The following is a 15,358-nucleotide window of genomic DNA, read 5'->3' as shown; positions in this document are numbered from 1 at the left end:
TTATAATCACTACTTTCCAATTACAAGTCTATTAGATCTGCATGGGAAGTAGTCATTGCATTCAGATTTTTAACCTGCTAAGGAAACTTTTGCAATATGTTCCTAATTTTAAAACATTTTATGCTCTGTATGTTGTGATTAAGAGTCTGTTATGAAAAGCAAAAATAATCCCCCCCACCCTTCAACAAACATAGTAGGAGAGATATTTTCCATTTGGGCACATGTAAGGCTAAAGAAGATGTATAAGGTATCTGACAAAAAGGGTCTGAATATTTTTGTACTAACAATTATGATTAATCCAATGTGGGTTATTTATTAAAAAAAAGATGATAAAGGTGGGATAAAAATAAAATAAAACTAAATGTGTGGCAAAGAACTACATCTACAAATCTAAGCATCCATCCACACAAACCATTAAATTGGACAGCTCTTACAGACAATTAACAATTACTACTACTACTTTTTTTTACCAGCCCACAGCATCATTTTACCATTGGATCTGCATGTAAAATGTTGTGCAGAGCTTATTAGTTTTGGTTTATGTGAAACAGAGCTGTATACAGAACATTTAATTTTGGAAATAACTACCTCCACAGATGGTACTGTGACAACAGCTGTCATTGTTGTCAAAGTAACCTGCCTCTGTGTTGTGAAACAGTTGAAATGTGGCTTTCCACAGCTGTTTTATACTCCTGTCAAACACTTTTAGGGTTTTACATTTGATCCTAAACTAAATTTCCTTGAAAAGAAGATTAAGGAGCTTTTTTGTCATGCACTGAACAGAATATATATAAGTGTGTACTGGCAGGAGCACCACTGTTCCCATGAGCATAAAGAGGCCCCAAATCAGAAAGAATATATTTTGGTTCAGGATATTAGATTGAAGTCCTCAGTTATCAATATTTTCTACTTTCACTGCATAGAAAAGGAGAGGCACACATGTAGGTAAAAGAAAATTGTGTACAGACTTTGTTTTTCTAGTGCAAGGTCGGACAGCCCCCTTTCAAAAAGCTTATGCCCCCTCTCTGAAAGGGATGTGTGGCTCCTCCAAAATCTACTTTCCTTTACTGCCCACTTTTGTGGAGTGGTTTTCCAGCATGTGGTTGCCAGAGGAATGTGTTTTTTTTAAGCATTCCTACTCTTTTATCCAAAGCTTAACCATTCAATTCACATAGGAGCACATTCCTTTCTCTCCCTCCCTTACATACAGAGCCTGAGGTACCTCTGGGTACATTTGAAGAGCGCTTATCACTTTTAAAATAGTCACCTTTGCTGGATTTGGGATGAGAAATCTTTTGTATTTATAAATAAAATATTTACCACAATCTGCTTCATCGGAATTATCTTTACAGTGCTGAGATTGGTCACAAATGTGAACCTGGGGTATACATTCTCCACTTCCACATTGATAATAATTGAGTCCACATGGAGCTGTTAATGAAGAGACATACATACTATGGTCCATGAAAATTAATTAATAAATTAGTTTTAATGAACTAAATTATAACGCAGAGCACATTTCTCATATCTCATATATACGGTATAATGTTTAACATATCTTGTATATTACTCCTGATACATGATGTCAGGTAATTTCAAGAGATGAGCACTGAGAGTAAACATGAACTGTAATTAATAGAGAATTCTTTGAAAGAGTGACCACTCTAAAGGCCAAATGATACTTGGGCCAATGATAACCCAAAAGTTAACTATCTCTGTTCTTCTCCCTTGTAATAATTTATAGTGAAGAAAAGTAGAAAGATGTTTGAACATCTGTTTTGTCTCTGAAAAGCTACTTCCAAGAAATTTTGGAATTTGAAAAAAACACATTTATGAAGTAAAGATAGACAGTGCTTTCACATTACTTTAAGCCATGCTTCATTTAATCATGATTTATTGAATAAACCATAACTGTCTGGTTTGCACAATGCTGTATGCAGAACTGAATAAACTGTTTCACAGCTGTTATACAGGATGTATCATGCAGGAAAAAAATTAAGGGGATATACAGCCAAAAAGGGAATTATGAATCTGCTGCTTCCTGGTTGCTAATCATCCTACTCCATACCGCAACAGTGGGCTCCCATGTATTGCTATTGATTGATTGTTTTTAGTATGTTTATTGCATACATAGGTGCTTTAACTTGTTTTGAGGTATTCTGTTTTCTGTTTTCTCTTTTTATACAGATATGCTTTGGTTAGGGAGGTATACCAATGCAGTAAAATCAATCAATAAGTAATCAGTCAAGATTATACTGGAGGTGAAAATTTACCATTGACCTGGACTGCTAGTGTATAACATATAAAGTGAACCAAGAGTGACTCAAAGAGAAGACCTTGGAAATGAAGGATATTCTCTCTCTCTCTTCACTGTTTCCTATTTCTTTGTGTGGTCTGTGAGAAACTCACCTGGCATGCCTAGATGGTAACCTGTAGTAAAATTGGCTACAAATCCTTTTCTGGTTCCAGATTTGTCTGTACTGAAGAGCACAGTCATTTGGTGAGTTGTAGAGAATATATCTGGCACTGGGGATTTTCCAGTATATACAGCTTCATAATAGGGAAAAAGTATAGTTTAGATATACTTCCAAAGACTAAAAGAGTTTTGTTACACACAGTGGAATGATAGAAAATAAAGGAAATGTAGGGCTGAAAAAAAGGTCTACTTTCTTTCATCCATATTTACTAAACATGATCTTCTAAGCTTAATCGAGGAAAAACAAATGAACCAACCAATACTGATTAAATCTTTAAATACTCTGACAAATGCTAAACTTTAAATGTGCTTTATTTATAGATGATATTGAATGTAGTCTAAATTAACATAAGCACTTGCTTTACAGTTTTGGTTTGGAAATTTATCTGGATTGCATCCAGGCTGTATAATATATCAGAAAGACTGATTTTCTATGAAACATATCTCTGAGGACTTGTCCTTGCTTCCAGGAGTCTTTGCCATATCATATGGCAAGTGCCACAATGATGTAACAATACATGACAAAGAAAATATTCACACCAGAATCTTCTTAGTTTTACCAATCCTGCAGTTTTTAAAATTAATTTAAATCATAGCAATCAACTTGAAAGTTCAAATTATATGTGTGAATGTATACATTTCACATTTTATCTGCAATATTATGTCATTGAAATTTCTTATGAATGAAAATTATATTTTCACACTCAGCTCATGGAAATTTCAGGTTTCTGGAATTATTAAACAAGTAATGTATATTTCTTTCACTGTGTACTCTTTTTAAAAGTAGAACAATCATAGAAGTATTCTAATTCAGTATAATTTTTCACATATAATTGAAAGGCTATATACTTGCCCAAAAATAAAGACTCAGCTCCTTTGCCATCTCTGATTTCTACAACATCATAAGTATTCTCCAAATCAAGATACTGGAAATGAAGTTGAATATTTTTTCCTTTTTCTGCATTCAAATACCATATGCCTAGAATTATAAAATTTAAGAAGGATATTAAAAGACAGTCCCCTAAACCAAAAGTACTAATTTGCCAACAGTTTCCATAAAGTCATTCATGAAGCAGTTTCCACAGTTAGCCATCTTCATCATCATCATCTTTATTATGGTCCAAGACCAGTATAAGGTAAGTTAAATACATCAAATACAACTGCAAAGTAGAACAACATTACAACAGTTTAATACATGCTGTACGTCTGCTAACAAGTCTCGATATGACATAGCCTTGTGGCTAAAGCACATAACTTAGCAATTAAAAAGGCAATTTCAGGACACATGTAATTTAAGAAAAATTCTAGATAACATTGATTGGGTGGCTGGGCAGTGAATTATTTGAGAGTGCAATTCTGCTTACTATTTACACCTTAAAATATACATATATACATATACATATACATATATATATATTCTGGGATTTCAGGTTCAACCGAGACACAATGGCCAAAGACAGCCAAAGATGATGTTGTTACTATTACTATTACTATATTACTGCTATTATTATTTCTCACTAATGTTGTGTTTATTCAGGTAAGACTTCTTTAAAATTAATATATTTTAACGTCTTGAAATGAACTTTTATTAATATATTCTACAAGTTTTGAGCATTCCATGGACATTCATCAGAAACAGTGTTCCAGATTTTTGAAAATAACTACTGTTAGTGTTAGGTGTGTAAGGAGCTAGGCCTCTCCCCCCACCCCCCAAATCATATATTCCACTCCATAAGTGTATATAACAAGTACATAGAAACAAACTGGATCACACTAAAAACCTAACTAGCCCAACTTATTGGGACACCCTAGAGATCTACCTTTCTTATCTACCTTTCCTATCTATCTTTCTTTTACCTCTTACTTTTCCTTTCAGATTTTCAGCCTCCCTACCTCCCCAGGTTTCTAGTTTACTATTGTCGAATGAAAAAGTGTGGGATGCAATTTGTGGGAATGGGAGATGGGAGGGACTGAGGGGCTGTGTAATAGTTGATGATGCTGGATAGGAACAGGATGCAGAAGAAAAGAAGAATGTAGTTGTAACTGAAGCAGATGGAAGAAAAGATGAAGGAAAAATGGAAGTGGAGTGCTGACTTGAAGCATAAGGGAAGCTCAGATGGTCTCTTGCCAGATAGTGGTAGAAGTGATGGGCAGCATCAGAGGTGAAGATCACAAATTTTGGGCTGTTGTGGCTTCTGGGAATGGATCATTAATGTGATGGCTATCACCAGATGCTAGGTGACTGGAAAGATAGAGAGTCAGGAACTTCATTTGGCTGGAAAATGAAAAGGAACAGAAACAATGAGAAGAATGATCTCCAAGCAGCAACAGTGTGATGGAGGCTTTGGTGGAGTTCATTTGGACAGAAGTAGGATAAACAAGAGACCAGATTGTGGCATGAGATATGCCACATGCTGTTTTTCTCCCCACTGCCCTGGGATAGTTGTAGCTATGTCATAAGAGAAAATGGGGTGAGAAATTCCCCACTTTGCCAGAAACAGGAGGTGGAGTGGACTGGAAAAAAATGATAAAGACTTTTTTAAAAGACTGGAACCCCTATATGGACTTTTTCCTGAAAGAAGAAAAGATTGCCTAAGACTATCTTTTCTTCTTCTTCTTCTTTTTCTTTTCATTTTTTATACATTCATTATATGTAAAATTCTAATAAATATTCTAAAAAGAAGAAAGAAAGAGTAAGTGAAGTAAGACAGTATATCCTGGAACAACAGTACAGAGGAAGCTTGATGAACCTAAGGTCCTAGTAGGAGTAAAGCATTGTGTCCAACAGGGGTTGACTAGAAGTTGTTGATAGGTGGTGTTTGTATGTTAAAATGAAGAAAGCAGAAGTGGGATTCCAGTGGGTTGCGTGGTATAGGGTAGGGTTGTTGCTCCTACTGAGATTAGGTCAGAGGAAGCTGTGGAGTCTAGCAAAGAGGTGGGGTTGTGATTGCTATTAGGAAAGGTAGTTGGATGTGTAATGGGTGGACTGTCCTAGGAGAAGGGAGATCTACAATTTTGTGACAGTCTCTCCTTCTGGCCCAATTGTCTCCTTCCTTGGGCTAGATCATTGAATCTCTTTGCCTCCAGTTCTTGTTTTTTAATGCCAGATGTGTGCATAAAAGGAGCATATCCACTCACCATTTGTTGGTGGATCTGCTGAACTGTCCTGTATCACTGAATCCTAGTTAGATGAGGTTGGGATCTAGCTGTGCCCAAGATTTGCCTTCCCAGGCTCCAACACCAAATCAGGAAAGGAAACATAGTCATGATTTTTCTTGAGACTTTCACAGTAACCATATGCCCCCTTAAGGAGATCACAGAAAAAAATGTGTAATCAATCTTCTTTATTTTTTTTAAAAAAACTTTATTGAAGCTGAAATCAAAAGCTTCTGATGGACCTCAATATGAAACTCACTAATCCTATTCACATATGCCATATTTTTAAACAAACTTGTCTAAAGTTTTGAAGAGATATTACTTACAAGAGGCTCTATTGGGATAGTTGTTTGGATAGTTCATTGAAGTAAATGTACTATTTGGTTCCCACAAATCATACGGACCTCCACAGTCAGCTAGAAGAAACAGAGTAGATCAGAGATGGCAAACCACTGATTTTTGGATAAGCAGAGGTCTGCATAGGTTAGTTGCTTACTTGAATTAAAAATTAAGAAGCAATTTTTTAACCTGAATCCTCATCCCCATATCTACATATATACTTCCAATGTCCTTATCTCATCTTTTGAATATGTACCCAGCATGGATTAAAGGGCTTGTGTATCACTTCCAGCTCTACATATTTGAAAATGTATACACTCATGTTTATTAGGAGCTCCCTGATTTGCTGTTAACTGAAAATATTTCCAAATTTAACAATATGTGAATTCTGTTTGAGAAGGTATACTATCACAATATCAGCTTGTTAGTGTAAGATATTTTGCATATGTAGTTTATATTAAGAGTGATCTATACTGTTACACGTATTTTGTAGGTATATTGCAGCTCTTTCACATGACCAATATATAAAAGTCCCTTTAGTGAGCCTGCATGCCTTTGTAGTATCCTTCTGACTTTTATATACTTTTATTGTAACAGATAAGTGACCCTGGCCAATTGTCCTAAATGGAAGCAGATAATACTTGGTTTTTCATGGGACTCTGGGAGAAAAGTATGAAGAAGGTATTGCTATGAATAAAGGGTAGTCAGATGCAGATTGCTTATACTGTTTCTGTTACTACTTTGCTAATGTGGGATGGCAAATTCCACATTCCATGATGGCCTTTAGGGACCATCATCCCACTTAAGGATCATCCACACACCTCATCTCTATGTATGTCCTTTCTTTCAAGAAAAATTATTATTCACGACATCATGTATCCTCCTAGCCTTATATAATTATGTATGCAGAATGTTCTTTTAGCTGGGAGCCCAGTGATCACTGTATTAATATAGATGCCTTACTGGTATAGCACAACACTAGTTTCATTCAATGGGTTGCACATGCCCACTATAGCTGTGCACATGTAGTGTAGTTTCAAATAAAGTAGAGTGAGCTATAAAGTTAGACTTTCGGATTGCAGTTCCTGGCTTTGGAAGCTCATATTTGCTCTTTATTTTGAAGGTATTTTGATATGTTCTGATATGTAGCTGCTTCAGAACAGGCAACCTTCGTCTTAGCAGACATTTTGCATTAATGCCCACAACATGCTTTCTGAATTTGAAAAAGTGTCCACCAGCCGAAAAGCTTGGGGACCCCTGATTTAAACATATGAACAGTTACAGAGAACACATGGTGACTCTTGAGTGCTGATGGAAAAATAACATAAATTCAAATCAGCAGGGTTTTTTTTTCAAACAAGGGAAAGAACTAAATCATCTAATTATATAACTGCTATTTATGTATAATACTAAAAGGTTATTATTAGCATTTAAGGAGACACCAAATGATACTCTTTTAAAATATGCAAGTAGAAATTGGGTATCTCCATAAGGAGGCTAGTTATCTTAAGAGGGTTAGAATGGTCCTAGGAAAAATTTGGACAAGGGTCACTGACATTAATGAGCCAAGCAAAGTTATTAGACTTTCTGCTATCTATTACCAAGTAGAATAGCTTATTATTATCTTAAAAAAATTAAGACCTATCTTTTAGGATAATTTTAAAGTATACTTTTACATTAAACAGCTCACTGAGCATGGTATCTTTTATTCTTGCTCTAACAAAATATATTAGCAGCAATCAAGATACAGATGGCCTGAAAGAAGCACTTACAGGATCTGCCATTATGCTTATAATGCTGCCATTAAATCTAATGATAATTTGACTAGTCTGGGTGGAAAAAGATTTTCTATTATAATACTGCTTCATGCATCCCGTTATACTCTTTTATTAGACAGTGTTGTCTCAGCTGCAGAAGATCATATAATGGAGCAAGATTGAAAGTTGCTTATTCATTTCTAGAATGAAACCTAGCTGTAGAGCATTCAGCTTTAAAAACTCTGAAGCGGCAAGCCAGGAGCCATCATATACAAAGCATGGATGTTTCTTGACTTTTTTTGTCTTTCTATACTATTATTTTTACCTTCTTCAAAAAAATAGCAACATAGCTACTAATGAATATCTGAGAGCCAGTTTGGCGTAGTAGTTAAGGCATCAGGCTAGGAACTGGGAGAGAGTGAGTTTTGTCCTGCCTTAGGCACAAAGCCAGCTGGGTGACCTTGGGCCACTCACTTTCTCTCAGCCCTAGGAAGCAGGCAATGGCAAACCACTTCTGAAAAACCTTGCAGAAAACTGCAGGGACTTATCCAGGCAGTCACTAGGAGTCAACACTGACTAGAAGGTGTTAAAAAAAAAGAGGTATATTAACATATATGAATGAAATGGGCCAGTACACAATTCTACTTTCACAGTTTGGTTCATATGCATCTAAAACTCCAGAAGTACTATAAAAATGTTGAAATGCATTTTGAATAAATGTACATTTTCAGTATGTAATTTTGACAATTACACATTGGAATAAAGAGTTCAGTAGACTTTTTTTCCCATGTTCAGAGAAAGTTAAAAAGAGTTGGCTGTCATCTTCTTTATGAAGAAGTATAAAATGATAGAGCAAGGACATCTATAGATATTATGTAGGTTCTGATTTTACTTTTGTATGTTGCACTGGCTATACACCTTATGTTGCCCAGTGTCCTTAAGTTTGAAGGACTTTATAAATTTCATAAATAAACATATAAAACAGACAATCGTCAGTTAGAGACTGCCTCACTTAGTGACCATTGAAACAATGATGAAAAGGTAACTTTGCAACCAGTTTTTTGCATTTATAACCTTTGCAGGTCTGTAAAGCAAAGGAAAGCTGTAGTAAGATCATAAGCATAGTCACAGTTTCACTTAGTGATTGCTTCACTTAAAAAATGAGTTGCCGGTCCCAACTGTGATCACTAAATGAGGACAACTTGCATAACATTAGTTTATATCCACAAGTTTATTAATATTGTTTTGGAAAGAATAATATAGTTTAAAGATATAAAAATGTGATTTTCAATTATATACCAAACATTTGGAATTTATCACTATATAGGAAACTATGCTTCAGCAAAGGATCATTACCTTGTCATGGGGCTGGAGCTTGAGCACCTCAATGATGCCATGAGCTAAACCATGAAGGGCCACCCAAGACAGGAAGGTCATGACAGAGAGGTCAGACTAAATGTGATCCCTGGGGAAGGTAATGGCAACCCACCCCAGTATTCCTGCTATGAAAACTAAATGGATCAGTACAACCAGAGATATGTTGGTATACCATCAGAAGATGAGACCCCCAGGTCGGAAGATGGTCAAAATGCTACTGGGGAGGAACAGAGGATGAGTTCAACTAGCCCCAGACATGATGACGCAGCTAGCTCAAAGCTGAAAGGATGGCTAGCAGCCAATGGTGCTGGCGGTGAATGGAAGCAGGACATAGGCTGATAGAATTTTGCCAAGACAACTCACTCTGCATAACAAACAATCTCTTCCAACAACCTAAGACACGGCTTTATACATGGACTTCACCAGATGGACAACACCAAAATCAGATTGACTACATCCTTTACAGCCAAAGGTGGTGGACATCTATACAGTCGGTAAAAACAAGACCTGGAGCTGACTAGTTCAGATCACGAACTTCTTATTGCACAATTTAGGATCAGACTAAAGAGATTAGGGAAGACTGACAGATCAGCTAGATATGAGTTCACTAATATTTCTAAGGAATATGCAGTGGAGGTGAAGAATCAATTTAAGGGACTGGACTTATGTAGTAGATAGGGTCCCGGAAGAACTCTGGACAGAAGTTCGCAACATTGTACAGGAGGCGGCAACAAAATAGATCCCAAAGAAAGAGAAAACCAAGAAGGCAAAATGGCTGTCTGCTGAGACACTAGAAGTAGCCCAAGAAAGAAGGAAAGCAAAAGGCAACAGTGATAGGGGGAGAGATGCCCAATTAAATGCAAAATTCCAGAGGTTAGCCAGAAGAGATAAGGAATTATTTTTAAACAGGCAATGTGCGGAAGTGGAAGAAGACAATAGAATAGGAAGGACAGACCTCTTCCAGAAAATTAGAAACATTGGAGGTAAATTCCAGGCCAAAATGGGTATGCTCAAAAACAAAGATGGCAAGGACCTAACAGAAGAAGAATAGATCAAGAAAAGGTGGCAAGATTATACAGAAGACCTGTATAGGAAGGATAACAATATCAGGGATAGCTTTGACGGTGCGGTCAATGAGCTAGAGCCAGACATCCTGAAGAGTGAGGTTGAATGGGCCTTAAGAAGCATTGCTAATAACAAGGCAGCAGGAGACGATGGCATCCCAGCTGAACTGTTCAAAATCTTGCGAGATGATGCTGTCAAGGTAATGCATGCTATATGCCAGCAAATTTGGAAAACACAAGAATGGCCATCAGACTGGAAAAAATCAACTTATATCCCCATACCAAAAAAGGGAAACACTAAAGAATGTTCAAACTATCGAACAGTGGCACTAATCTCACATGCCAGTAAGGTAATGCTTAAGAACCTGCAAGGTAGACTTCAGCAATTCATGGAGCGAGAATTGCCTGATGCGCAAGCTGGGTTTAGAAAAGGCAGCGGAACTAGGGACCAAATTGCCAATACCTGCTGGATAATGGAAAAAGACAGGGAGTTTCAGAAAAACATTTATTTCTGTTTTATTGACTATTCTAAAGCCTTTGACTGTGTGGACCATAACAAATTGTGGGAAGTTCATAGTGGTATGGCAATACCAAGTGATCTTGTCTGCCTCCTGAAGAATCTGTATAACAACCAAGTAGCAACAGTAAGAACAGACCATGGAAAAACAGACTGGTTTAAGAATGGGAAAGGAGTACGGCAGGGCTGTATACTCTCACCCTACCTATTCAACTTGTACGCAGAACAAATCATGCAACGTGCTGGGCTTGAGGAATCCAAGGCTGGAGTTAAAATCGCTGGAAGAAACATCAACAATCTCAGATACGCAGATGATACCACTTTGATGGCTGAAAGCGAATAGGAACTGAGGAGCCTTATGATGAAGGTGAAAGAAGAAAGTGCAAAAGCTGATAAAATAGTTAAGAGCAGAGAGATCACACTGACAACAAAGGTCCGCATAGTTAAAGCAATGGTGCTCCCTGTAGTAACAATGGCTGCGAGAGCTGGACCATAAGGAAGGCTGAGAGAAGGAAGATAGATGCTTTTGAACTGTGTTGTTGGAGGAAAGAGTGCCTTGGACTGCAAGAAGATCAAACCAGTCAATACTCCAGGAAATAAAGCCAGGCTGCTCACTTGAGGGAATGGTATTAAGTCAAAACTGAAATACTTTGGCCACATAATGAGAAGACAGGACACCCTGGAGAAGATGCTGATGCTAGGGAGAGTGGAAGGCAAAAGGAAGAGGGGCCGAACAAGGGCAAGATGGATGGATGATATTCTGGAGGTGACAGACCCGTCCCTGGGAGAGCTGGGGGAGTTGACGACTGACAGGAAGCTCTGGCGTGGGCTGGTCCATGAAGTCACGAAGAGTCAGAAGCGATTAAATGAATAAACAACAACAAAGGGAACTATGAATTTACTGTTCATGGACATAGCAAAAAGATTACTGTTTTATAATGGAAAGACATGATGGATTTACAGGCTTGGAAAAATGGCCTCTGCTTATGAAGTCAGTCTTTATAAATTGGTTGGAAATACTGATCAATATTATGATTTAAGAATTTTAAAATACATATGCATTTTCTTTTCTTTTTCTCCATTTTCCCCTTCTATTTCTGTTTCTTTTTAAATGTTTTTTTTTCTTTCTGTGTGCTAAAGCAATTAAAATGATTTTGAAAATAACAAGGCGGAATCTATACCAGCCCTGCAACTGTTGCTATTATTTTCCATTGTGTGGACCAACAGGAGGGGGGAAAGACCAGTAACTGACAAAAGGTGAAGGACTCCAGCCTCAGTGACAATTAGCAGACATTCTAACTCTTCTGCATAATCAGTTGTGAATAAACCCTCTCTGTTGCACTTAAAAGGAAGAAATTCAGATAATATGTTCCTTGAACTGAATATTTCTATTTCATGTATATGGAACTTGGACTAAAAGTCAGAAAAAAACAAACAAACCAGAAAATGAAAAAGGTTACAGAGTTTTGATGAATATTTAATGATTGTGAAAAATTGTAAAATATGGCAAATTTTTACACATCCTTGTATTACAAGAATAACACAAGTTCATTACGTTTTCAGTAAGCAAGGATTAGCAACTACTAGATTAAAATCAATGTCTATCAGATAGTCTGGGTTGAATTCAGATTGTTTTTATTAGCTGTGTTTAATGAGTTTTGTTGTTTATTTGTTTAGTCGCTTCCAACTCTTCGTGACTTCATGGACCAGCCCATGCCAGAGCTTCCTGTCAGTCGTCAACACCCCCAGCTCCCCCAGGGATGAGTCCGTCACCTCTAGAATATCATCCACCCACCTTGCCCTTGGTCGGCCCCTCTTCCTTTTGCCCTCCACTCTCCCTAGCACCAGCATCTTCTCCAGGGTGTCCTGTCTTCTCATTTTGTGGCCAAAGTATTTCAGTTTAGCCTTTAATATCATTCCCTCAAGTGAGCAGTCTGGCTTAATTTCCTGGAAGATGGATTGGTTTGATCTTCTTGCAGTCCAAGGCACTCTCAGAATTTTCCTCCAACACCACAGTTCAAAAGCATCTATCTTCCTTCTTTCAGCCTTCCTTATGGTCCAGCTCTAGCAGCCATATGTTACTATGGGGAACACCATTGCTTTAACTATGCGGACCTCTGTTGTCAGTGTGATGTCTCTGCTCTTAACTATTTTATCGATATTTGTCATTGCTCTTCTCCCAAGGATTAAGCGTCTTCTGATTTCCTGACTGCAGTCAGCATCTGCAGTAATCTTTGCACCTAGAAATACAAAGTCTTTCACTGCTTCTACATTTTCTCCCTCTATTTGTCAGTTATCAATCAAGCTGGTTGCCATAATCTTGGTTTTTTTGAGGTTTAGCTGCAAGCTAGCTTTTGGACTTTCTTCTTTCACCTTCATCATAAGGCTCCTCAGTTCCTCTTCGCTTTCAGCCATCAAAGTGGTATCATCTGCATTTCTGAGATTGTTAATGTTTCTTCCAGCGATTTTAACTCCAGCCTTGGATTCCTCAAGCCCAGCTTGTCACATGATGTGTTCTGCGTACAAGTTGAATAGATAGGGTGAGAGTATACAGCCCTGCCATACTCCTTTCCCAATCTTAAACCAGTCTGTTGTTCTGTGGTCTGTTCTTACCGTTGCTACTTGGTCATTATACAGTTTCCTCAGGAGGCAGACAAGATCACTTGGTATCACCATACCACTAAGAACTTGCCACAATTTGTTATGGTCCACACAGTCAAAGGCTTTAGAATAGTCAATAAAACAGAAATAGATGTTTTTCTGAAACTCCCTGGCCTTTTCCATTATCCATCGGATATTGGCAATTTGGTCCCTAGTTCCTCTGCCTTTTCTAAACCCAGCTTGTACATCTGGCAATTATTGCTCCCTGAATTGCTGAAGTCTACCTTGCAGGATCTTGAGCATTACCTTACTGGCATGTGAAATGAGTGCCACTGTTCGATAGTTTGAACATTCTTTAGTGTTTCCCTTTTTTGGTATGGGGATATAAGTTGATTTTTTCCAGTCTGATGGCCATTCTTGTGTTTTCCAAATTTGCTGGCATATAGCATGCATTACCTTGACAGCATCATTCTCACATGTTTTTGAACAGTTCAGCTGGGATGCCATCGTCTCCTGCTGCCTTGTTATTAGCAATGCTTCTTAAGGCCCATTCAACCTCACTCTTCAGGATGTCTGGCTCTAGCTCACGGACCACACCATCAAAGCTATCCCCGATATTGTTATCCTTCCTATACAGGTCTTCTGTATATTCTTGCCACCTTTTCTTGATCTCTTCTTCTTCTGTTAGGTCCTTGCCATCTTTGTTTTTGATCATACCCATTTTTGCCTGGAATTTACCTCCGATGTTTCTAATTTTCTGGAAGAGGTCTCTTGTCCTTCCAATTCTATTGTCTTCTTCCACTTCCGTGCATTGCTTGTTTAAAAATAATTCCTTATCTCTTCTGGCTAACCTCTGGAATTTTGCATTTAATTGGGCATCTCTCCCCCTATCACTGTTGCCTTTTGCTTTCCTTCTTTCTTGGGCTACTTCTAGTGTCTCAGCAGACAGCCATTTTGCCTTCTTGGTTTTCTCTTTCTTTGGGATCTATTTTGTTGCTGCTCCCTGAACAATGTTCCGGACTTCTGTCCATAGTTCTTCTGGGACCCTATCTACTAAGTCCAGTCCCTTAAATCTATTCTTCACCTCCACTGCATATTCCTTAGGAATATTAGTGAGCTCATATCTAGCTGATCTGTGGGTCTTCCCTAATCTCTTTAGTCTGATCCTAAATTGTGCAATACGAAGTTCATGACTGGAACTACTGTCAGCTCCAGGTCTTGTTTTTACCGACTGTATAGATGACCACCACCTTTGGCTGGAAAGGATGTAGTCAATCTGATTTTGGTGTTGTCCATCTGGGAAAGTCCATGTATAAAGCTGTCTCTTAGGTTGCTGGAAGACGGTGTTTGTTATGCACATTAATTTTTCTTGGCAAAATTCTATCAGCCTGTGTCCTGCTTCGTTTTGTTCTCCCAGGCCATGCTTACCTGTAATTCCAGTTGTCATTTGACTGCCCACCTTAGCATTCCAGTCTCCTGTGATGAAAATAATGTCTCTTTTCAGAGTATTGTCCAATAGGTGCTTCAGATCCTCATAGAACCGCTCTACTTCAGCTTCTTCAGCATCTGTGGTTGGGGTGTATATTTGTATCACTCTTTTGTTAGATGGCTTGACCTGAATTCGAATTGAGATCATTCTATCATTTTTTGGATTGTATCCAAGCACTGCTTTAGCCACTTTACTATTAATTATGAAGGCTACTCCATTTCTTCTGTGGTCCTCTTGTCCACAGTAGTAGATCTGGTGGTCATTTGATGTGAAGTGGCCCATTCCAGTCCATTTCAGTTCACTGACGCCCAGAATGTCTATCTTTAATCTTGACATCTCAGCAATAACCACATCCAATTTGCCCTGGCTCATAGATCTTACATTCCAGGTTCCAATGGTGTGTTGATCCTTAGAACATCGCATTCGCCGTTCACCACCAGCACCGTCGGCCGCTAGCTGTCCTTTCGATTTTGAGCTAGCTGCGTCATCACGTCTGGGGCTAGTTGAGCTCATCCTTTGTTACTCCCCAGTAGCATTTTGACCATCTTCTGACCTGGGGGTCTCATCTTCCGATGGTATACC

General features: G+C 38.1%; 1 protein-coding gene across 1 annotated transcript in view; it reads right to left on the bottom strand.

Moving 5' to 3' along the window:
- The window catches only part of TMPRSS15 (transmembrane serine protease 15), a 73,321-nt gene that overhangs the window by 18,265 nt on the left and 39,698 nt on the right, over nucleotides 1–15,358 (bottom strand). Inside the window, exons 15-18 of the mRNA XM_063305472.1 lie at nucleotides 5,959–6,048; nucleotides 3,330–3,455; nucleotides 2,410–2,550; nucleotides 1,321–1,431 (exon numbers count right to left, since the gene is read on the bottom strand). Of these exons, the coding sequence (XP_063161542.1) occupies nucleotides 1,321–1,431; nucleotides 2,410–2,550; nucleotides 3,330–3,455; nucleotides 5,959–6,048 (468 nt within the window). The remainder of the gene's footprint in view (nucleotides 1–1,320; nucleotides 1,432–2,409; nucleotides 2,551–3,329; nucleotides 3,456–5,958; nucleotides 6,049–15,358) is intronic.

The sequence above is a fragment of the Candoia aspera genome, chromosome 5, assembly GCF_035149785.1.
Source record: "Candoia aspera isolate rCanAsp1 chromosome 5, rCanAsp1.hap2, whole genome shotgun sequence".
NCBI classification, from domain to species: domain Eukaryota; kingdom Metazoa; phylum Chordata; class Lepidosauria; order Squamata; family Boidae; genus Candoia; species Candoia aspera.
This window is presented reverse-complemented; position numbering and strand designations above follow the sequence as displayed.